Source organism: Corylus avellana, chromosome 4 (assembly GCF_965113065.1).
Source record: "Corylus avellana chromosome 4, dhCorAvel1.hap1.2, whole genome shotgun sequence".
NCBI lineage: Eukaryota > Viridiplantae > Streptophyta > Magnoliopsida > Fagales > Betulaceae > Corylus > Corylus avellana.
This window is the reverse complement of record NC_142493.1, coordinates 24,333,564-24,358,986: the sequence shown is the minus strand read 5'-3', so window position 1 is coordinate 24,358,986 and position 25,423 is coordinate 24,333,564. Positions and strand designations below refer to the sequence as shown.

Here is a 25,423-nt window from a genome sequence, read left to right as displayed (position 1 = left end):
TCCACAAGAATTAAATCAGCAATTTAATTCAAAATATTTGACTTCACACAATAAGCTTTAATTGGAATAAATTACTGAACACCGTAATTATATATATTTTATAATTACAATAATATATGTGACATAAGGGACATACTTTAAATAGAATTTCTTACACTTAGATCATTGATAGACTCAAGATCTAGAATTAGTTATCCGCTGCTTTATTGTTGTTCTTCAATGCAGCCTACTAAGTCACGCTGCATCACATGAGTACCTAAATGAGGAGGTTTACATGGAACAACCACAGGGTTTTATTGGTGAGTCGCATCTTGATTACGTGTGTCGTTTGCATAAGTCACTTTACAAGCTTAAGCAAGCACCTTGGGCTTGGTTTCATCGTTTGTCACAGGCTTTGCTTGATATTAGTTTTTACTCATCTGTCGTGGATACCTCTTTATTTATTTATCACCACTCTAATGCTATCTTACATGTGTTAGTTTATGTGGATGATATTTTGATTACAAGAACCAATTCAGGGGTCATTTTCACTACTATAAAACAGCTGCAGTCGGTCTTTGCTATGAAAGACCTTGGTGATTTGGGATTTTTTCTAGGCATGCAGGCCCACCGTGATTCAACTAGCCTTCACATTCGACAATCAAAATATATTCTTGACTTATTGTCCACGTCTTCCATGGTTGGCGCCAAGCCATATTCAGCACCTACGGTTTCAGGATCCAAACTTTCGGCTAGGGCTGTTCAACCTCTCTCTGAATCTGAGACATCTACTTATCGTCAAGTTGTCGATGCACTACAATACTGCACTATTACCAGACCCGACATATCTTACTCTGTCAACCAACTATGACAGTTCATGCACTCTCCCACCTCCGTTCATTGGGTTGCTATGATCAAGAGGGTGCTACGATATCTCAAGGGTAGTATTGGTCATGGGTTATCTTTCCGCAAAGGCTTCCTTAACTAAGAGAGCCTTTTGTGATTCTGATTGGGCTGGTGATCCTGATACACGTAGGTCTACCGCAAGTTTTGGTATTTTTCTTGGTCCATGGCATGTTTGGTGGTGTGCTAAGAAACAATCTGTAGTTACCCATTCAAGCATGGAAGCTGAGTATCGTGCTATGGCCATTGCCACAGCTGAAATCTATTGGTTACGTATGTCACTCAAGGATCTCCTAATTCCTCTCCTCGTTCCTCCCACCCTATGGTATGATAATATTGGAGCCCTTGCCCTTGCTTCAATTCCGGTTTACCATGCTCGTACTAAACATATAGAGTTGGATTATCACTTCACTCGTGACAAGGTAATTAACAAAGACATCATCATCAAATTTATTTCTACACATGATCAGCTGGCAGATGTTTTTACCAAGAGCCTCACTTCCAAATGTTTTTGCATCCAACGTACCAAGCTCAATGTGACTGCACCTCCCATTAACTTGCGGGAAGCTGTTAGAAATAATGTCCCCAGTTCAAATTCAAATACTCAAGATCAAGAGTTTGAATTATTCACTCAATAGAAGAATTCAAATTCAAATATATGGTAATGTTATCTCTATACTATTAAGGGAAATGTTAGGTGTTCTTCTAATGTTCTCCTGGTATCCTCCTAACTGTGATGTGATTTTTAAAATCACTAATAGATTAAAAGTCAATAATGATGATCGCAAATTCAACGATAATTTTAAAAGCCATATCACATTTGAAAGAACACCAGGAGAATACTAGATGAACACCTAGCATATCCCTATTATTATCATCATCTTATGTTTGAATTTAAACTCAACAAAATAATTCAAATTCAAATATATGATAATGTTATTTCTATTGTTGTTATCATCTTATCTTACGTTTGAAGTGTAACTACATAAATTGTATCTATCTTATTTCAATTTTGAATTGTAAGCTTAGATTAGATTCATCAAAATAGGTTTACTGTAATTGTACAGCATTCAATATAATTGAACATACCTTCCTGTTTTGGTATTCAAGCGAAAACATTATTACAAACTTCCAGATACCAGCACATCGATCTCGTAGTATTTTGTTGGAGGCCAATTTGTAAATACAAAGTCAATTAGATCTTCGGTTTTAAAGAATGTTGGGATTTTGACAAGGTGATGATATCAACAAAAACATTTAATCTTTTTCAAATAAAGTTTCTATTTTCTACAGAAAATAACAATCTTAAATATTCATCTCCATATATCAGTTGCTAATATTTCATTATAATATGTACCGTTGTATTACAGGGCTGAATCCTCTTTCAATTTAAATGGGGAGCAGGTATGCATCTCCACCCAAGTGATAATTACCTTCGTCTTTGTTGTAGTAGGGTTGGCAATATTCATACGTTGGTACGTTCACGGTGAACACAAAGACACTGACATGCACACCTACAAATGCCATCGACAATCACATCAATGTTTTTCTTTCTGAAACAGGGGAAGGAGTCGATTCCCTTTATCTGCTGGAGTGAAATCCAGTGTTCTACCCTCACCTTTGGGTTAATAACCACAACAATAGGCTCATTCCTGAAGTGCCACTCTTCCTTGATGAACTTAATCCCTGGTAGTATGTGTAAAAATTGCTGCACAAGGTACATTGGCACCTCGGAGCTTCGGTTTCTAAACATCCTTTCCATGTCGATTCTCGTCTGCCCCACAATTAATGGAACCCAAACAATCTTACCACGATTGCCTATCTCTCTATGAAGCTGCTTGAGAGTCCTAAGATCATTATCCGACATATCTGGGCCCGAAATGAGCAACCACACATATTTATGCTTCAGCACAACATCAAAATTAACCTGCGTGTGCCATATAATTATGGTGTTAGCACCAAATAGGAAAAACAGGGTATGCTGTGTAGTTATCATTGTTTGTTTGTTGATATGAGACACCAATCGAGCTCTTTTTGGAAGAAATTTCATTTTAAAAAATGTTAAAGTATTAATTAAATGATTAAATTTACCGTTTTCTATCAATAAGATGAAACAGAGCAAACCTCATTAAACTTATTAGAAACATCAATGAGCGGCTGCAAATTACTCTTGCCATAACACAGCGCCTTAAAAACCTCCACTATTTTGGGATGGATTTGAAATAGATTCCTGAGCGTCTGATAAGCCTCCGTCTCAGTCTCCTCTGCATTTAAACACAATCTTTCATCATCAGCAAGTCATTTTTCATGGCATTGCCAGGCAAAGGAAGCATATTGGGTTCTATGTAGAATACACAGGCAGGTATAGTTCGTTACTCGTGAGTAACTAACTAACTAACCTATTTGTTGTTTGCAAATATTTAGTTGCTTCTTAAGATTGTTGAGGATGCTGTCAAGATTGTGAGCCAAGCTGGATAGATCCACTGATTGGTCCCTGAAATCAGGGCAACCAATGAAATTGGGGTAATGACAAGAACAAATCGAGAATGGTGCAAAAATTTTATTCATTCAAAAGCCAGATTCTTGCCCAAAATAAGCAACTCACTCATCATTAGTGACGCGAGTCATCTGAGCAGAGCAGCCAACAACAGTTCTAACGACCCAATAGACATCCACAGGGACATGGTCCAAGGTTTTTGACAATGCTGGCACATTCTCTGTGCCATAGTTAGGAAGCTTCTGCAACTCAAAAATGCACCTTATCACTTCCAATGTGGCCTTGTTCAGATTGACAAGTTCAGCAAGTGCTTGCTTGTGTTTCTGCAGCCCTGGGGGCTCTGCCAAGACAAGTAGTCCCTTCAGGAATGCCAATGAGTTGGCGAGCTGATTAGATGAGTGAATCCTCATGAGGATCCAGAATTCACCAAAGTCCAAAGCAAAAGCTGCGAGGGTCATCACTGCCCTTGCCCCCCATGAGTAGTGTGATAGCATGTGAAGTATTGACAGCGTTGTCTCGTGTGCATTTATCACACCCAGAGCCTTGTAATCCATCTAAAATTACATATTTATCAGCTCGATCTTAAGTACAAGACATATTAAAGAAAAGTTTGTACTTTATTTGTGATGTAGGCCTCTATAGATTTTTATGACAGCACTAAAAGTCAGTAAGATATGATGTCAAATAGATGAATTATAAAGTAAAGGGTCTGATTACAGATCCTTTTGAACGGGTCTCAAATCCCATCCTGATTAGTCCAAAGGCCATTAACGAATGTGAACAAATTTTTGCACAACCAAGGCATGAAAATTCATCAAAACGTTTGAATAAATCGATCTAACCAATTCTCCTTTCATTATCAAAAGTTAATGTAATTGAACATATTAAAATGACATTCATAGTGGCGTTACACCAGAATAGGGGAAAACAATGAAAAAAAAAAAAAAAAAAAAAAAGAAGAAGAGGAAAAGAGAAAGGTAAAATATCATGTGTATCTGGTGGGTTCCATCTATGTAGCTCTCCTACAATGATAGAAGGTACTTTAATCAAAGCAATAACAAAAGAAAATTCAATACTAACCATGCAGGAAATCTGCTTAAGTGTACAGAGGGGTGAACTAAAAGAGCCACTAGTGTTCATGTCCTCAATTTTTCCCATAGGTGCTTGGGTACCCTGCAGTAAAGGCACTAATTATCAAATAGAAAAATTGTTAAAGAATTTTCAAAAATTATTATATACATATATATAATTTCTTAAAGAAAAAGATATTGTAATGGGCACTGTAGGAGCCTTTTGTTTTCCATTTTATCTTTACTTTTTCTAAAAACTTTCGAAAAACAAAGAATAAACTAAAAGAAGCTACCACCAGCTCTGACTTACTGATAAAATTACTAGAAATCACAGAGAGAGATGTAAATATATCAAACACATTACATATGAATATAAATCCAAAAGACTAGGGAGTATATATAATTAAGCGTACCAGCAAAAAAGTATCAAGAATAGGGGCGGTGTGCTTAAGGATGTTTTCCACTAGAACGAAAAGAGGCTCGGCATCTAACAATCCATCACCAGTGACAGGGATCGTATCAATTTGATTTCTGATCTCCTCGTCGTCGTACCTGGTCGCCGCTTCCATGCTGCTCGCCGTTTTGCGTTTGAAGCACAAACCAAGAACTGGTCAGAAACTTGAATGTGTTTGTTTGTTAATGTTGCAGAAGATCAAAGTGTTAAGAGTTAGATTGCTGTCGGACGTGCTTTATGTGGCGGACTTGCGTGGCGTAATTGTAACCACGGAAACTGGGATGAGGAAGACAGGCGAGAACTTGCACGCATCAATGCTTTGTCCTTATTCAGCCAGTTTGAAAGGTCAGTAGCTTCCACTGGGGTCCATCTCTAAATCCAGTTTTTAACCTTTTAATGGAGTAGTTCTTGGAGTTAACTGCAATTATTAAAGATTAACCACTAAAATCAAGAAAAATGTTACAAGCACAAAGCAAATGGATCAATGGGTAAAAATTCTTGGCAGAGTTCTCAGGAACGATGCATCAATAAAAGCATCACACTTTTCGGCATCCAAAGTCTCCATTGAAGAAGGTTCATGTATATTCATATGGGATTGGTGTTGGGATTGGTCCTGTATTGAATGTAAATATATCTAGAATGGGTGTCAAGAAGACACAGATAAATGGGTGCGTGATGGAAAGGAAAATTCAAGGGCACATGCTTTGGAGCACAAAATGACATTTACTGTTGCTTTCATGGCCGTCCCATTCTTTATAAGCTTTTGGTCTTTTGCTCACACATGGTGCATGTATTTGCTTTTGTTGCCCTTATTTGATACTCTTTTACCGAAACAGAGAAAACGACGAAGATTAGGTAGTTGGTTGTATGTTAGGAGTGTTTGTGCTAGTGGCCTTTTTCTTGATTTTAGTAGAAAGAATTTTCCCATCACCTGAGTAATTTTTACCAGACTTAACTCAATAAAAATTAAACAGTTAAGGTTAAAAAATTTAACCCATTTAATTAATTAGGTCAAGTTAAGATTAACCTATATAATTTTATACACCTGCATCAACACAACTCAAACTTAACATGTGATCTAATAGCCGACAATTTTTTACTGAATTTGTGAACTTAATACGAATTCAATACAAAATTACAGAGTTAAGATAAAGAACTTAACCCTATAAAATTAAAATTGACCTATATAACTTATACTCATACCTTGATAACATCCAAACTCGACCCACGAAATTGCTTACGTTTGTGGTGTGGGTTGTGAAAGGGGCAACATGGATGTGTTTTTTCCTTCCCTTTGAAATGGCGTCAACTGTTGAGGTGTTTTTCAATGCAAGTTTTTCGACAATCGATGTCGCTTAAGTTAAAATATATTATAGATAGATCTGGACCGTCAATTGTTTTTTTTACACCAAATGTCTTGTACTTTTCGCAGCAGCATAGAAGCTCGATCCGAAGTGGGCGAAGCCCATACAAAACGTAGTAGTGTTGTAACCCATCGGGTTCCACAACTTAACATTGGGCCAGGCATTCTGTAAGGCTAGCCCGATGCTACCTTTGTTTTGTAGCCATATATATAGTAGGCGAATGAACTATGAATCCATTAGATAAAAAATTAAAAAAAAATTAAATAAAATAGCAGTAATGGAGGACTCAATGATTCTATTGTCCTCAAATATGTCAACATTACTAATTTTGTGGTTTATTAGGGAGTGAATCATGCATATATCTGCTTACAAGTTATACATTTTTTGTAAAATTATTATGAATTATAAGGTTCATCATCCATTTCACTTCATAAGATTATATATATATAGTCATCTTGTTAGTACATTAGAGGTTATGATGCTTAAATACCATTTGAATTAAATGCGAAAAGCTAGGATTATTGCAATTTGGGTTTAATTCTTACACCGAGGCCAAAGCTTCAAGTCCATGAAAAATGCAAAAACAAATTTTGGGGGTCAGGGGTGGAGGGTGATGGTAGAATATTGTAAATAACAACAATGCCCATCAACATGAAAACCAAAAGGATACCACTTAGTAATGCAACATTAATACAGACCGAGTACACACAAACACCTCCACTTTCATTATAACCAAAAGAGAGGAAAACCACAACCCAAGAAACCACACATCTCCCATTTTCTAGTGGCATCAGAAAACATCATAGGAATAATACATAGATATTAAATAGGGTCACATCACAACTCATCTTAATGGTAGCATCCGGTGATCACCAAGTTCCACATTATTTAATTAGTAATACTAGTTCGAAGAAAAGCAGCCACTTCAAATTAGTGCACTCCATTGGCAGCACCATCAATGTGGCAGCACTTGAAACTGATATACGTCTCCATGATGCGGGGGCAGTCGGGGCACTTCATGTTCTCTGGAATTTTTCCACTGGTGTTTGGAATGTCAATGCGGCAGCAGATGTGGGCAGTGTGAAGAACCTTGTTGTGATACTCCTTGAAGATGAACTCAAACCCCTTTTCTTTCACAAACTCCTTCCATTTCTCAAAATCCTCCACCACCTTCAAGATGGTCGTCCCGTGGCCGCTGAGCACCACATTCGACCCTTTGCTCAGCACCGCCCACCCGCTCTCATTCTTGTAGGAAAGCAGCTTCTGGATTTCTAGTGTCACCGCGTCGGCATCAGTCTTCCGGTGAGTCTTGGAGATGAAAATGCTCTCAATGCCTGTCCAGAACCGCCCGAGGACGCCGAGGTTGTCCTCTCCCTTGCTGCCCTTCCCGACACATGCCAACTCTATGGAAATCCTTGCTTCCTTCAATGTTGCATCATTGGCAAGGATGGTCGCTTTCTTGGTAAATTGTTGGATCCAGTCGTTATCCTTGCCTCCGTAGAAAAAGATATACTTTTGATCTTTAATCTGATTCAACAACGTTACAATAATGATTAATGATTAAATTTAATTCTTTGCATGTACGAACGAATAGATTGCAAAGTAAATTTACCCAGTTATCAATGTTAGGGTGAACGTTGGTGGCAATGGAGCCAATCCACTCCCTATTATTGGACAGAGTTTCTTCCACTCTGGTGGTGAAAGGGAAGGCCTTTATTCCCCAAACTCTGATCATGTGGATTGCATTCTCATGCTCTACCTTTCCTTGTGGGTTCAACACCACCACCGAGGGCTTGCCCTTGAAGTGCCACTTCTCCTTGACGAATCTGATGCCTGCTATTGGTGAAGAGTACTGCACCACATACCACGGCATCTTTGACCGCAGGAAGTCAAACTTCTTGTGCAGCTCATCAGTCCATTGGTCCACAATCGGGATCCATACAATCTTGTACTGATCATCCTTCCTTATTGACTCATGAACTGGCCTTAGGATTGAAATGTCTTCTTCTGTTATGTCTAGCCCCGAAATGTACAACAACACATTCTTCTTCTTCAGCACATCAATGTTAACCTGTTTTTCCCATACAATTAGTGAAGAAACTTGTGTTAGCAACGATTTCAAAAGTTAAAAGTTAGACAAATCTTCACGTGTCAATATATATATATATATATATATATATATATATATATATATATACATCGTTTTTAGTCAAAATCAAGCTTAAATAATATGTGGAAGTAGTTCTATAGCTTGTAGATTTTTTGAACTTGAGGACACATAAGTCGCTTTGTAACTTTCCAAAAAGTGATTCTCAATTATGCATGCATTTCCTTTTTCATTGCAGAAAATATTCCTCCTTTCACTGCTTCAAGGGGCCAAAGGCCAGATCCCTCGATGGTTAAAAAACCGTAGGGTTTGGGCGAACAAACCGTCGGGTCAGATATAATGGCCGAACAAACCGTAGGGTTTAGGCCAGAGGGATCCGAACCAAAACCAATAATATGGCAAAACCAAACCAAATCAATTTCAGACAACCCGTACGGCAGAATCCGTGTGAACCCCACTCAATTATTTCACGTGTTGCCCGAGACAGTCTTACGTGTGACGAGACTTATTAACCAAAAGCAATTAATGGAAATGGTGGGTACACGTCGAAGTACTGTATCAAAACTGTTCCCATTATTACAACAAGTGCAGATTTAGCTCCCCCCCAAAAAAAAAAAAAAAAAAAAACTGAAGATGTATATATGTATTTAAGTAATTGATGGATTGAAAAATATACCATATTCATTTAAAAAATGTCAAATCCATCTTAGTAGGACCAGTAAAATGTGGGATCCCGCTTATTTTTCAAGAACAGCATATATATATATATATATGTTATAATTTAATTAACGAAGAAGATTAAATTTTTTTAATTTTTCTTTATTTTTTTTATTAAATTTTTTTAATGTTTCCCTACAATGCATTATTACAAAGTCGTGTATCATTATCAGCCAACATTTATTATTTTCTTTCTTGCTATGTGCCGTTGGGTTGTCACATCTTAGCCCGGTGTAGACCTGGGCCTAGCTCCCATAATTTCTAGAACTTTTTCAGAAACTTTAATAAAAGTTTTCCAATGATTTTCACAATTTTTCCTTGAAAGTTTTTCCTAAAGTGGTCTATTAATATTAGGATATTCTATAAACCATAACATCTAAAAAAGTATACCCAATAATAAAATATACCGGTTTTTTGGTAGAACCATCAATCAGGGGCTGCACGTTGTCCTTGTTGTAAATCAGTCCCTTAAATACCTCCATGATCTCCGTAGGGGTTCGAAAAAGTTTTGAGAGCTTCCAATAAGCTTCTACCTCCTCTGCATTAAACCAACCATTAAAAATAAATAAAAATAAAAAAAATAAACCAACCATTAATATCTCTAACCATGATTAGAGTGGTCCATGAAAAAATTATCTAATTAATTAGAAAATTAAGTTGCATCCTTGCAAATGAACAGAGCCAAGAAAGCTGACCTATTTGTTGCCTGCAAAGTGTAATCTGCCTCCTGAGTTTGGTGAGGATGACGTTGATCTTCTGAGAGAACTGGGAAAGTTCCTGCTTCTTGTCTCTGTAAATCGGACCAAGCCAGACCAGTGGCCAACCACGGTCAATTTTAACTCTAGTGAGATGGTAAATGAATTCTTTCATTATTTTTATACCTCATTAACAATAAAAATAATGAAAGAATTCATCCCTCGCCCCCCCCCCCCCCCAAAAAAAAATAACACAGAAAAACTTACTCATCGCTTGTGAGGCAACAAAGCTGAGTGGTGCTGGCAACAACAGTGACAATAGCCCAGAAAACATCAACTGGGATATGGTCCATGCCTGTTGACAATGCAGGAACATCCTTTGTGTCATAATTGGACAGCTTCTCCAGCTCAAAGATGCATTCAATCACCTCCAGTGTGGATCTGATGACAGTGTTGAGCTCAATGAGTGACTGCCTGTGTTTCTGCAGGGTTGGGCGCTTCAGGAGCACAGACACCCGCCTCAGGGTTCCCACAGATTTGGCGAGCTGGTCTGTCGACTGGCTCTGAGCAAGTAGCCAGAAATCGCCATAGTCCAAAGCAAAAGCAGCAAGAGTCAGCACTGCTTTTGTATCCCATGAATAGTTTGATAACTTGTTAAGGATCGAGAGTGTTGTTTTGTATGCAGTTTCCTCTCCCGGAGCCTTGCATTGCATCTGAAATCACATGTTTTTTTAATATGATTAAAATGTCAGTGCCATTAATTAAATAGAAACCAAAAGTTGCCTTTTGGGGAAAGTTAAAAAAAAAAAAAAAAATCATGCTTATTATTATTAATTACCTCACAGGATATGTTCTTCAGGGTGCACAAGGGTGGACTAAAAGTTGGTTTGGGGGTCTTCTCCTCCAAGTGTTCCACGGATCCTTGGGTTCCCTGCAGTGATTAACGAGTAATTAATCAAATTCTGCTTTCATTTTAGCGACCAAAAATATAATTATCATGAATAGAAGAAGAAATGTGGTAGCTAGCATACCAGCACAACATTGTCAGCGACCTGGGTGGCACGCTTAAGGATGTTCTCGACGACAATGAAAAGAGATTCAACGTCAAACTTTTCATCATCGTGGACATGGGTGGCATAAATTTGATTCATGATCTCGTGGTCGGTGAAGGCGAACAAGCTCAGGTCACCCTTCTTGGGTTGCTGTGAAGAAGCCAATACCACATTGTTGGCCATGTTGTGTTACACAAACCAAAACAAAAAAACAGATGGGTTTTGAAGCTCTCTGGGTTAAAGGCTGTAGAGGGGGAAGAGGCAAAGATGGTTAATGTTGCTGTAACCTGCTGGCCTCCTCCGCTTTATATAGCCATGAGAGCAGTAAATGGTGGATTGGTAATTTGGTACAAAGAACGAGAAGCCAAGACTCAGTAAAGTATTATTTCTTGTCCATATTATTAATCATCTTTGTATGTATGCGTAGAAAGCAATGTACATTATACGCGTGGTTTGTACCAATAAAAACAACCCAACAAAAAACAAAAGTTATATATATTTTATTAGTGTGGTCCACCTCATCTCACAAGATATCTTCATGGATAAGGTTGGATATCTAGTTTAAGCACGTGTTATAAAACTAACCCTTTCCCATATTTCATTTTATTTCTCTTTTGGGCGTGTAAATGAAGGCCATGGCACGATGACCATTGGTTTTTATTCAATGGCTTAGTTCTTAATGGGGGATTTTTGTTTTCTTCTCTTTTTTTTGTCAGTTGACCGGTAGGCACTAGAAAGCTGTTGACAAATATTGTCACGTAGCAGGATGTGAACAGAACAGTTGAACAATGGAGGAGAAAAAGCCATTGAAGATAAGAAAGCAGAGGTCAAGCTTGAACCGTGTAAGATATGGCATCTTGGAAGAATGGAGTAGTGAAGACGAAAGCCATTAATACTAGGAAGTTGTATTATTATTTTTTTTTCTTTTTTGCTGGAAAAGGAGTAGTTAGAAATAATATTTATTAGTGATGGTTGGAATGATTTAAATGTTATTATTTCAAGATTTGTAATCTTTAAAATATTTATTAGTATTTTATTAATTTATTCTATAATGAAATCCCAACTATTTAATTTAAAAATACAAGTTCTATTTTTTAGTTGAAAAGTATAATGAAATCCTAACTATTTAATTTAAAAATCCTAACTATTTCATTAATACGGTTCATTTAATAAAATTTTTTAAATTATTAAAAATTGACAATGTACTTCAATCATCTATTGATTTTCAATTTCAAAAAAATAATTACAGGATATATATTAACAATTTTTAAATATTGAAAAAAAAAATGTGGTGCAGCTTCAAGGTAAAATATATATTTTATTATTAAAAAAACATATATTCATAGCGTGTTAAAGGGGTATATATCACTTTTTTAAAAGTTGAATTATTTAGAAAAAAAAAAAAAAAAAACAAAAACAAAAACAAAAACAAAACAAAAAATTATCAAACAATGTGAATAAAGTATGTAAAGAAGATGGCACATGCCATTGCCACATGGTGAGGGAATGGAAAGAAACTTTAAGAAAAGTTTTGAGTAAAGTAGATGTGGGTTTGGTTGGGTTAGTTGATCACATGTTTCACGTTTTCTAAAATATCACAGATTTGTGTACATGTGTCACGTTCTTATGCCATGATTGTGAAACCATTAAATTTCACCGTTAACTTTTTCTCTGGATAAGCAAATTCCACCATCATTATTGATCACATGTCAATTCATCTTTTGTCTACGATCTAAAATCCAAGAACGTTTGAAGATGGGTAGGATTATATATATAAAGTGGATATTATAATATAAACCCCAGCTGTGGACCTGTTAATGATTTCTTTTTTCTAACCGGTGTGGACTTAATGATTATATTAACAATAATCATTAGGATTATTTAAGCAAAACATGACAGCATTATCCATCTTTGGTCATGATTAGTGTGACATAATCCTTTCCAGTGTCGGATTATCATAAGATATGACGTGGGAAGCTGCTCCCAAATGTCACATAGCAGGATGTGAACGGTGAACGCCACCTTGCTATAAACTACAAACCATGGACGAGAAAAAGCCATTGAAGATAAGAAAGGAAAGGTCAGGCTTGAACCGTGTAAGATTAGTCTCGGAGGGAGAAGGAAGGAGTAATGAAATCTTAGGTTGAAGATGAAAGCCAATAATGCTGGCACTTAATTTGTGTTTGTTTTGTTTATTTATTGCTGGAAAAGGGGTAGGTAGAAATAGGGCTGAGATCCTCTTCAATTACTCAAATTTAAAGAATTTCATGTTACAAAATCATGACCTTTTATTTTAAATTCAATGATTTATAAAATGTCAGCTGATTTTGTATAACCGAGACATTAAATCTATATATATATATATATATATATATATATAGATATATATATAAAAGCCGAATCACTCTTAGAAGTGTCTTAATATTGTGACATGTGGCGTGAACCATTTTTTTAAAATAATAAACTAGTTTTTTAAAGCATAATTTTTTAACCGGTTTTTTAAGAGTGAACCAGTTTTTCAATAGTGAACCAGTCATTAAATTAGCTTAATTAAAAGCATTTAATTATATTTCAATAATTTTCCTTATACGTAATTTCATTAAATTCAAACATTTAATACACAATATTAAGTATTATTAATGTCCAAATCAAATAATGAAACAAATAATACAAATCAAATTATTATGTATTAATACTTTTAGTCACTTTAATATTTTTAATTCAAATTTTGAAAATGTTGGAGAAGACGATTTTTTTTTTCTACATATACTTTGTGCATGTAATAATAGATCATTTATAAAACACGAATTATTTTTTTCTAAATAATAAGCCATTGAAAAATAATTTGATTAATAATAAATTATCTACAAAATAATAAGGCCCACAAAATAAAGATCTCCCAATTATTTTGGATTTTTTTTTCTCTCTCCCCGATTTAAATCTTCTTTTTTCTCTCTCTCTCTTCCCAAGTCTCTCTCTCAACTCTTTAAATATAACAGCCTAAAAAATCAACCTGAAGTAATTCTTCTTCTTAATCTTCTATGTGTATGTTTTTTATTTGAGAAAAACTACAACTTTAAGAATTAACTTTTTTTTTTTCTTTCTTTTTTCAATAATAACCTAAAAACTCAATTCCGAAGTAATTCTTATTCTTAACCTTTCAAAAACGCAAATTTTTTTTTTAAAAAAAAAAAAAAATCAATTCTTAAATCGTACTTATTAAAACTGAAATCTCAAACGAACCCTTAATAAGCTAAAATAACACAACCATCTCCAAACAATTATAATTGAGTATTGACAGTATTTGTAGGTTGTTTATTTATTTATTTATTTATTTTCAGTTTGTTCTTTGATGAAAATTGCAACTTCTGAATTAAGATAGTAAATTGTTTGGATTTTTAGTGGGCTGATGGAAGATTATAGTGTGTTTATTTGATTTTTGAGCAAAAAATGAATAGAAACTCTTTCGAAACACTAAATAAATAATTAAACATTGAACCTAAGATGATTTATCTGATCGCATTAAATGTTGATTGCAATATTTTGTTTTATTAGGTACTTATAAAATAAAAAGACTTTGTTTATTTTTGCACTGTATTTGATTCCGTCTAGGGTTTCTATTTAATTGAAAATTTTGTTATTTGGATTTATCTTTGTATATCTATGTATAAATTTTTCACGACAGTAAATTGATTATTTTTATGTTTGTTTCTCTAGAAAGTTTCTTTATATTGAAATATAATAGGTATCACACCAATAAGATTTTATGTTTTAATTCATTTGAATATTTTATTGGATTTTTTTCTTCGGTTTTTATGATTTACTTGGATTTCTTAGCATTTTTTTAAAATGTTGAAGAGATTAATTTGATTGCATTAAATATTGAATGAAATATGCATTTTATTTTGTATTAAAAAGAAGAGAGAAGATTTTGTTTATTGAGTGAAGATTTTATTTTGATTGTATCTCAGACATTGTAACGACGGAGCATGCCGTTCCATCGGTTGATTTGTTAATGAAAAAGCAATGACTACTATTTCAAAAAAGAATGAATGATATATATATTCTTTGTAAGATTTTATTTATTTTACTCTGTCTTTTTTTGAAATGATTAGAAATTTATGGGTTTAATTTATATTGAAATATAATAAGTATCACATCAACAATATCAAAGTTTCCTACTAATTTTCTATTAATATTTTGATAATCAGAATTCAAGTTTTCTTCTTACTATTTTTTTTTTTTATTTATTTATTTTTTTTAAGTACATGTTTGGTACACTTTAAAAAAAAAAAAGTATATGTTCAGTAATGTAACGGTGTATAACATTTAATATGTATTTTCATTAAAAGAGGTGTGAAAAATTTTTGCACACACCTATTTTAACTTATAATGAAAAGTAAGATGGGTTGCATTTAAATTTTGAAATTAAATTATAATGAAAAATCGCGCGCATAGCATGGATTATGTGCTAGTTACTCTAGTTACGTCTAACTATAGTAGCCACACTTTCTTGCCTCTACCGGTCCTTTTTAATTTTTTTTTTTTTTAAAAAAAAAAGCTGTATTTCCTTTATCTACAATTACAAGCGTCCAAGTAATGTGGGAGTTTGCACTTATAACTATATTTATAAACCACTCACTATATATAGGTTACTCATCATCTTTCCCAATATGAGATTGAGATGTTACAAACTCTCCATCTTAAATTCCTGACAACCTCGTTAGGGCTACGTCATGCAATGATCTAGTACTACATGACCTGGCATTACTAGGTGGTTCAGATATCATTTGTAACGACTTAGGAAAAAGTGGTTGTCACATCTAAGCTATTAACTTAAAAGAATTAGTCAATTTGAAGCTTCTCCAAAATTCAATATAAAGTCTAGTTTCACCTAGTAACTAAAAAATGTGAAACTTAACACTCATAATTATATTTATAAATCACTCACTTTATATAAACTACCTTTCATCTTTCTCAATATGAGATTGAAGTATTACAAATGCGCTCTAAATGATTAATGTTGTCAAGTCAAACAAGGAGAAATTGGAGCAGATATAAGCAACTAGTGGAAGACACCTTAGTGGTGCTTAAAATGTTGCATCTTTGGCATATAGTTCATGTTAAACAGGAGGTAAATTCTATTACGTACTCATGATTTAGCCAAAATAGCAGTTAAAAAAAGTCATAAATCAGGTTTTGATGGAAGGCATTTTTTATTTTTTATTTTTTTGTATTTTAAATATTATTTTGTTAGAACAAATTGCTCTAATTTTATTAGATGAATAATATAAAGATTTCGTTAAAAAAAAAAAAAAAAAAATCCCTTTGCTGAGAAAGATTAAAGAAAAACCCACTCTCTCAAAAGATAAGAAAAAGCATATGGAGTAAACACATGTTACACGTTCCCCCCCTTTTTTTTTTTCATTGTCTGGTAGATTTGTGCGCATGTGGCACGTTCTTATGCCTTGTGTAATCATTAAATTGAGGTTCAGAATTGTAGCTAAAGTTGGTAGTAAAATAATGAGGATATGGTCCATGGCTACCCCTTCACTTTTGCAGTGGACTTAATTATTATAACAACAATAATCAGCTTTATTCAAGTATAGCACACTTACTTTAGCAGAAACGTGACTTTCGTCATAATTAATTCATATGACATAGTTCCTTCCAGTGTCAGATTAAGATAAGGGATGACGTGGGAAAAATGAGGATTTTCACTTTTTCATCATCCCTAATCGCTCTTTCTACGTTTTCTAAGTTTTGTTTGGATAATTAGATGTAGAATGTCGACGTACAACTATTCAACTACCCCATTATTGTACTATCACGTGAAACATAGAGGATGTACATGATAAGTTGGTAGAAAGTTAATCGTAAATGACATCTACAGCCTACAGCTGTTCCCTGAAGTGACAACAATGGCAAGCTGCACGCGAGCCTGTCCCCACAAATCAATCTTTATACCAAATATTTTGTTTTTTTTTTTTTTTTTTTCTTTTCTTGCTGGAAAGCATTTGGCAGGGTCCATTTATAGTATCAAAAGTAATCTTTAAAGATAAGAAATACGTGGACCAGGATTGTTTGACGTATATTATCAAATATCAATTGTGATTATATATTCTTTGTTTAAGTGATCGGATTGAAAACAATTCATTCAAGCCCACTGTCCACCGTACAAGGGTTGTTTTTCTCTGCAGTGCGTACGGTAAAGTTTATTGTATAATGCATTGTACACTACGTTAGTGATAAGCGTGGGATTCTTTTTGCCTTTTTGCAGTTAACCTCTCATTTTCTTCATCCTATCTATTTTCATTCCTCCGAACCAATGCCAACGTAAAATATATATATATATATATATATAAGTATTATGATATAACATAAAGTTACAAATAAATTTATATTTTTACTTATTTGTTTCAAAAATTAAAAAAAGAAAAAAGAAAAAGCGTTAACAAAGGCATCTTTCTTTGTCTGTGAGGAAATGGACAAACAAGTCATGGTTCATTTGTCGTTTCTTTATGGCACGTGGACCTGAACCTACTTCTGATGCTGTTTTCAAAGCCGATAAGGCAATGACACACGTCGTTTCAACAATGGCACACATCTTCTTTAATTTTTCCGGGCACGGTACACGATGCCTTTTTGTTCGGAGTGGTGTGTACCCGGAATATGCTCCTGCCGCGTAATTGGATATGCTTGAGCGATTTTTATTTTATTATTATTATTTTTTTCTGTCGTATTATAATTACTCTCTGGTGGAGTGAGCAAAAAGCAAGGCTAAATGCTTTGGCCCGTGAATGATTGTTCTTACAAATTTTAACTCACGTGCTGTACTGTGCATGATCATTTCATTTACGGAAAATTCTAAATAAAATCCAAATTAAAAGGTTTGCTGCACCCTAAGTGGAAGGCAATGTTTGTGCACATAATTCAAGAGATGGCATAAAAACATGAGAGATAATTCATTGGAGCTAATGAGAGAGAGAGAGAGGGAGACGTTTTGGAAAGTAAAAAGGGGAGAGAAATTATTGAGAAATCCAAGCCCTGAGCGATTTATAGTCAATTGTTGGTGAATGGTAATTGTTGGTGAAGGGTGGGTGCCACATGCATGGTACATATTTTGTCCACCTTCACTTCGTTTCATAAGTGCATGTCTTGTCTCTTGAGTATTTCAATAGCCATTTCACATTGGTGTTGGACAATTATGAGCTTCATAAACAGCTTCATGACTGAAAAGGGCCTAACGTGGAAGATTCTTAGCTTCAAATAAAGAAAAATCTCACAATTTTATAAGGCTTGAGAGATTAGAGAATTAGCACAAGCTTTTCTTAGAATTTTTTTAGAAAATTAAATTATTTTTTATTTCTCCATTCAAATAAACTTCCCAATAATTTTTCTTATCACTTTTTTATATATTTAAATATTCTTTCAAATAAATACTAGAGGAAAAAGAGCGGAAAAAAAAAAGAGAAATCATTTTTTCTTTTTAAATAATGTTAAGAAAAGTAAAAGTGTTATACTAAATTTATGGAACACTAACAAAATCTGTTCCATGCATATTTTTTTAGGAGTTTTCCCTGCATTTAGGGAAGATAATAAGATTTAGAAAAGTTGTTATAAGTGACTAATTAATTATAGTGAAATTTTAAATTGACTAGTTATTTTGAGGTGATAGCGTAAAGCTTCCCAAGAATCAATTACAAAGTCTAGTTTCACTTATTAAGTAAGCGATACTAAACTTAACATTCATGAGTATCTTTATAAATCACTCACCTTATATAGTCTAACTCAAGAGTGTTACATAAAATGTCATAAAAACTGTAACATGTGGATTTAAAGATGGTACGATGAATTAGTTTTAATATATATATATATAGTCTTAACTATGTTTAAGATCAAGCAAAGAATGATCGATGCAACTATGATACATAACACCTTGTCATTAATTGGAAGAGAAAAGGAAACGTAATGTTTAAGTGAATGTGCTTCCACACATAAACACCAGTGACGTTTCTCAACTTATTCTCACTTTGCTTTTTTATGTTCTTTCTTAGTTTTTCTAGTTTTTGTTTGGGTTATTCAGAGGATGGATCTAACAAAGTTCCATTAATTATAAAGACACCCTTTATTGTAACGTCAACATTGAAGTCCAACAAAGATCTTACTCGCTCTAATACGTAGTTAGACACACACTTGTACCATTTGTAACTCTAATTAAATATATTAATACAATAACATTTAAAAGGAGAAGTAGCCATTCATGCATGCATGCTAATGGAGATGCAGTCCGTTTATGGCACCATCAACGTGGCAGCACTTGAAGCTGACAAATGTCTCCATGACGCGGGGACACTCAGGGCACTTCATATTCTCTGGGATCTTTCCAGCAACCAGCGGAATATCTACCCGGCAGCATTGGCGTTCGGTGTGAAGAAGCTTGTCATGGTGGTGTTTGAAAGAAACCTCGAAGCCCTTCACTCGCACTTGCTCCTTCCATTTGTCAAACTCCTCCAACACCTTCAAAATTGAGGCCCCATGACCACTGGCCACCACAATAGACCCTTTACACAGCACAACCCATCCACTCCCGTTCTTGTAGGAAAGCAGCTTGTTGATTTCATGCGTCACAGCGTCCTCTTCTGTCTTCTTGTAGGCCTTGGAAAAGAAAAAGCTGTCTAGGCGGTTCCAGAAATGCCCTAGAATGCTGTGATCATCCTCCCCTTTGCTGCCCTTTCCAACGCAGAGCAACTCTATGGAAATCCTTGCTTCCTTTATCACCGGATCAATGGCAAGGGCTTTTGCTCTTTTGGTAAATTGTTGGACCCACTCGTTGTCCTTGCCACCATAGAAGAAAATGAACTTCTCCCCTTTGATCTGATTGAACAAGATGTAATAATTATCAAATGTTGTTTCATTAATGCACATCTTTAATTTTGCTAAAAACAAATGCGGGCAAGAATTGTGTGTATGTTTGTGCCAGGGCAGGCATGTGCAGGAAAAGATAACTTAAATTATTTAATTTATATTTGCTGGGAGTTCTTGCAGTTTTCTGAGTGTCAGCTGCCGCAAATTCAGGTGTTGTGCAAGTTTTTCTGTAGTTATTGAGTTTTTACTTGTTTGAGAGTCTTTTATGAAGAGGAGCAGTGGGTTATCATTTGCTGGAAATTTAGTTTGGTAGGAGGTTGTTGTCTCTGTTTCTGAGCTCTGTTTTTTTCTGTTGTGTAAAGGTTTACTGGAGTATATAGAAGGTTGTATAGTCTGGTTCCTTCCTGTATAGTTTTTGTGTTGAGGAGACTTATTGCTTTTCTTGGAGTTTTCTGGCTGAATAGTGAATAGTTAGAGTGCATTGTATTCATAGTCGATATATGTTCATCCAAAAACATATTTCAGTGAAATTGGAGGTGAATAATAAAGACAATGTTCAAATTTAAAACTTCTGCTGAGATATCATGTTAAATTATCATTTATTCAAAAAAAAAAAAAAAAATTAAACTACAGAAGTAGAGGAATTTAATAATTTAATTATATTATAACACACATCATCCATTTTGATGGTTTGCATGTATAACATGCGTTTGGATTAGTTATCAATGACTTACCCAGTTGTGTACATTCGGGTTAATGCCAGTCACTATGGATCCCATCCAATCCCTTCCATTTGATAGAGCTTCTTCAACTGTGCTAGTGAAGGGGAAGGCCTTCATTCCCCATACCTGAATCATATGGATTGCATTTGGGCATTCCACCTTCCCTTGTGGGTTCATCACCACAATAACAGGCTTGTTCTTGAAGTGCCAATCCTGCTTGATGAACCTTATGCCAGCTATTGGCGAAAAGTACTGCACTATGTACCATGGCATCTTGGATCGCTGTATCTCAAACTTCTTTCGCATGTCATCGTTCCACCTTTCCACAATTGGAATCCATACTATTTTATACTGATCCTCCTTCCTTAGTGCATCATGAATTGGCTTGAGAGTCGAAATCTCATCGTTGGAGATATCCAAGCCGGAAATGAACAATAAAACATTTTTCTTTTTCAGCACATCAATGCTAACCTACAATTTGTAAATACAGTAAAGAGAGTTAAAATGACTGTAAATACTTGGATAAATAGATTATTCCTGATGTGTCAATTGCACGTGATTCAACCAAAATAAAGAACCTTTTTACTGGCAGCAATAATGTATATAGGTCAAATTATGGTTCTAATCTACTAATAATTGTCGTTACTTGTTTGTAATGTAATGTTTATAAAGCCAGCATATATAATGAACAAGGTGCTCCATGATTGCACCCTCTCCCATAGCCCCTTTTCTTGGCACGTTCACCTAATCATCAATGCTTTACCTTTGTTCCCCCATGTCCTATTCTACAATAATTTCCTGACAGATTGAAGTTTTTTGGACCTCGGTTGTATGGTATCTTTTCCAGACAATAGAACTTTTATGTCTCTTATCAAGGTGCTCCATGATTTAGTGCTTCTAATCTACTGTGATATAGCTTTTCCATAAGCTTTTGCCCACGTGCCTCATAAACATTATATTTAAGGTTCGTTTTTTTTAGTGCAAACAAATCTTTGGGGCATGCTCACTAGCAAAAGTTTGAGCCTCACCCGACTCATGTTGGATGGGTGCTTTTCACGGCGTCCCGGAGATCTAATTGGGACGAAACCCCATGTACCGTTAAGTATATATATAAAAAAAAATACTGGTGCTGTGAAAATAGTCATAGTAATAAACTACAAAAGTAATCTGTATCAAGAGCATACCGTTCTGTGTGTAGAACCATCAATGAGTGGCTGTATATCATCCTTGGCATAAATCAACGCCTTGAAAACCTCCTTGACTTCAGTAGGGGTTTGTAAGAGTTTCTTGATCCTTCGGTGAAACTCCAATGCCTCTGCGTTAGACAAGGATCTTTGTTCAGCATTGTAGTCCAAATTTGTGTGTGTGTGTGTGTGTGTGTGTGTGTTTGTGTGTTCTTTTGAATGAAACCGCTAAGCCGCTAACCTATTTGGTGTTTACAAAGTTTTATCTGCATCTTTAGTATGTTAAGGACGACGTTGAGTTTGTTAGCAAAGGGGGATAGTTCCTGCATATGGTCCCTGAAACAGAGCAAAAAGACAATATCATAGATCAATAAAATTTTTTAATGTAAATTATACAATTGTTTACAGCAATTAACAAGTTCAAACTAGCATTGCTTTTGTGATAAAACAGACACACGCATAACTGGGTATGATAATTAAGGAAGTCCACTTCTAGGATGTGAGAAGAACATACTGGCATGAACAGCAACTTACACATTGCTAGTGAGGTCACACATCTTACTGGCGCAAGCTACAACAGTAATGATAGCCCAATAGACATCAACTGGGATACGGTCCATGGCAATTGACAAAGCTGGAACATCCTTTATGTCGTAGATAGATAGCTTCTCCAGCTCAAAGATGCACTCAATCACTTCCAATGTGACCTTGATCAGGTTGTTAAGCTCAACCAATGCTTTTTGGTTTTTCTGAAGGCATTGGCGCCTTGAGAGAACAGGTACTTGTTTTAGGTTCCCCAGTGATTTGGCTAGTTGGTCTGATGGGTAGAGTTGGGCGACAACCCAGAAGTCCCCATATTCCAAGGCAAAAGCAGCAAGTGTGAGCACTGCCTTTGCGTCCCACGAATAGCTTGAGAGTTTGTTAAGTATTGACATTGTTGTTTTGTGTGCAATTTCCTCACCCGGAGCCTTGCATTGCATCTGGCATTACATGTTGTTTTGGGGTAATTAATTACATAATCTCAGAATTTGAACTTGCTTTCAAATTAGGAGTGTTGTACATGCTACTAAATGCTCACCGTGAAAATCATAACAAATAAATGGTATTTTTTACTGTCATGTTAAAGAGTGAGCACTTGAGAGGAAGTATGTGTAGCATTTCTCTTCAAATTATACTATACAGGTTCAATAGTGGGTATAAATGGCAACCATATTGGGTATCCTAAATGATGTTGACTGTTATTACATTGTGGATGATATGCAAGGTGTTTCATAGGAAAAAGTGAAAACTAGTAAAATATATACCATAATTTTGTCATTACCTCGCTGGAAATTTTCTTCAGCATACACAATGGTGGTTCAAAGCTGGCTTTGGGAGTCTTGTCTTCGAGGTTCTCAAAGTGTACTTGGGCACCCTGCAGTAAGTCATAAGTAATTATCACTTAGAAAAACTTGAATATATATGTGGAAAAATAAAAAATGCTCCCATCTTTTTGTGATTTCGATCTTCTGCAACAAATGTGTCGACCTTTTCCCAGATCAATATTTTTACTAGAAATGGACTTGAAAATTATCCTTCTTTCCCTATGAAAACTAGTTTTCTGTCTTGACATTTATTCCTGTGGAAATTCCACAAGATTGTAAAGGGTATTTTTCACACCCCCCCCTCCCCCCCCCCCAAAAAAAAAAGAAAAGAAAATCTACAAGCAGTCTCGAGTGCTGTTGCCGGTAAAATCTCTAGGATTTCTAGGAGAAACTTTAGAAAAAATCCACCTTCCTCAAGCTGAAGAAGTTTTTTACTTTTTTAGTGGAGGAACGGCTACCACTACAGTGTATGTATGCCATCCTATGAAGTAAAATTCCGGCGAGGAAAAAGAAATTCAACCATAGAAGAGAAAAAAATCAACTTGTTGTTAAAGAAAACAAGTGTGGTGGGTATTACCAGGGCAACATTATCAACAATCAGGGTAGAACGCTTAAGGATGTTCTCCACAAGAATGAAAAGAGAGTCGACATCAAACTTTTCATCACCGTGAACATGGGTTGCATAGATTTGGTTCATGATGTCGTGGTCGGACATGGTTAACACGGTCAGCTCACGCTTAACAGTTTGTTGTGCAGAACTTGGCACCACCTTGCTGGCCATAATGTGTAAAACAGAGCAAGATTTACAGGGCTGGAAATTCTTTGGTTTGAGGCAGAAGAAGGAAGGATTGCTTGTGTTCTTGTTGCCGGAAACCTCAGATATATATAACCATCAAAATCCAGAACAAGGTGACAAGAGAATTTTGGGGAAATAATCTGGAAATAATCTTACCCGAGTGAAGTTATCCACTGGTCCCAGAAGTGGCAGGGATTTGAGAGACAAGATTTTTTATTTTTTATTTTTACTTTTAACAGGCGATGGTGTCACCGTAAATATAATTTTTTTTTCTTCTTATTCTCTTAACGAAAATAAAATTTGTTGGATTCAAAAAATCAATATACAAAAATTATAATTGTGTTTATCGGAACATAAAGAAAATAGAAAAAATTATCTTTTTAGTATTTAGTTTTCATGTTTTTATTTTACCTAATTTCAATTCGTATCACATATTAGGGGCGGAACTATCATGTAGTCTCCAAATTTTTCTTTTTTTAAAAAAAGTTCTTAAAATTTTACTCCCAAATTTTTTAATTTTACTCTTCCAAACTTTAAATATTAATTCCGCCCCTATCATAAATATGGTACTTAACGTATGAGTAAATATTAATTTAATACTTTCATCACTATTTTGTTGGCTAAATTAACAAACTAATTTCAATCTGATTGAAAGTGACCGAACCTAAAAGCCGTAAACGTTAGAGTAGTTGGGCCAGGTCAAATGGGGGATGATTGCAGTCTGTGGTGGTAAAGCCAGTTAGATCTCCGTGTAGCACGTGACGGTTGGAATGGCTGTTCTATCTTTTTTCTTGTCCCAGCGAAAATAAAAGCCTCTGGTCTTCTGCTACAGTTTGACAACGTTGGTCCCCCATGTTGCACGTTTTATATCGTGTCCATTAAAGTATACGAGTGGATGATACAAATATATATGAGAACAAAAGTGCATTTATTTTCTTGTATTTTATATATATTTTTTTATTTTAATATTTTTAAGAACGAAAGGCTAGAGGACATCACTAAAGTAGTAAATAACAGGAAAAACTGAAACACGTGGAAAGAATAAAGAAAAAAAAAAATCAAGGATCACTGCACGCAGTTGTGGTGTTTTGGTCTCCGGCTGAACTAAAGGAGTTTGAGACCAAGAGAATTTAAAATGCGAAATAATAAATCAGAAATATAAACAAGAGCGATAAGAATAACGTGGTTCAGCAATATACCTACATCCATACACTAAAATTTTATAAGCTACATTTGACTTTTATTAAATGATTTGATTGTATATAAAAGCTTCATTATATAGAAGCTAAAGAGAGATGAGTTCTTTGTATCTTAGTAATGTGGACAAGAAGATGAGGCTTTTATACAAGCCAATAGTTAAAGCTTCCTCTCACTTGGGTAATGTGGGACAACCCACATATTATCTCTAACATTCTCTCTCAAACTTAAGGTGAAAACTTGTGAAATCTTGAATTTGCTTCTTGATCGGTGATGGCGCCAGAATTTGAAACATCGACAACATTTGGCCGGAATGGGCCAACTATGGGCCTTACATGAAAGCCAACTGTGGGCTGAAATGGGCATGGGCTTAAACAATGCCACAAATGCCAAAGTACAAATAATGGGCCAAATATAAAAGTCAACAATGGCTGAAATTGGCCTGGGTTTAAAA

At 35.1% G+C, this 25,423-nt stretch overlaps 3 protein-coding genes across 4 annotated transcripts; all 3 read right to left on the bottom strand.

Annotated features, from left to right (window-relative positions):
• Positions 1-2,126: 2,126 nt before the first annotated feature.
• LOC132177560 (protein SIEVE ELEMENT OCCLUSION B) lies at positions 2,127-5,124 on the bottom strand. Of its 2 annotated transcripts, XM_059589932.2 has the most exons (6): positions 4,863-5,123; positions 4,460-4,552; positions 3,488-3,933; positions 3,282-3,376; positions 3,007-3,146; positions 2,127-2,809 (listed from the first exon to the last, which is right to left on the bottom strand). In XM_059589932.2, exons 1-6 carry the CDS (start codon positions 5,016-5,018, stop codon positions 2,348-2,350), a joined length of 1,392 nt encoding a protein of 463 aa, XP_059445915.2. In that variant the 5' UTR covers positions 5,019-5,123; the 3' UTR covers positions 2,127-2,347. The 2 variants fall into 2 exon arrangements, with proteins under 2 accessions (XP_059445915.2, XP_088371986.1); XM_088515860.1 differs by lacking the exon at positions 4,460-4,552 and having other exon boundaries at positions 4,863-5,124.
• Positions 5,125-6,969: 1,845 nt separating this feature from the next.
• Positions 6,970-11,147, bottom strand: LOC132177559 (protein SIEVE ELEMENT OCCLUSION B). The gene is made up of 7 exons (XM_059589931.2): positions 10,818-11,147; positions 10,625-10,717; positions 10,054-10,499; positions 9,787-9,881; positions 9,499-9,629; positions 7,880-8,338; positions 6,970-7,794 (listed from the first exon to the last, which is right to left on the bottom strand). The coding sequence occupies exons 1-7, from the start codon at positions 11,019-11,021 to the stop codon at positions 7,198-7,200; spliced, it is 2,025 nt and encodes a 674-aa protein (XP_059445914.2). The 5' UTR covers positions 11,022-11,147; the 3' UTR covers positions 6,970-7,197.
• Positions 11,148-18,947: 7,800 nt separating this feature from the next.
• LOC132177558 (protein SIEVE ELEMENT OCCLUSION B) lies at positions 18,948-23,920 on the bottom strand. Its single transcript, XM_059589930.2, has 7 exons — positions 23,554-23,920; positions 22,934-23,026; positions 22,147-22,592; positions 21,854-21,948; positions 21,613-21,743; positions 20,441-20,899; positions 18,948-19,715 (listed from the first exon to the last, which is right to left on the bottom strand). The coding sequence occupies exons 1-7, from the start codon at positions 23,755-23,757 to the stop codon at positions 19,113-19,115; spliced, it is 2,031 nt and encodes a 676-aa protein (XP_059445913.2). The 5' UTR covers positions 23,758-23,920; the 3' UTR covers positions 18,948-19,112.
• Between the last annotated feature and the right edge of the window lie 1,503 nt (positions 23,921-25,423).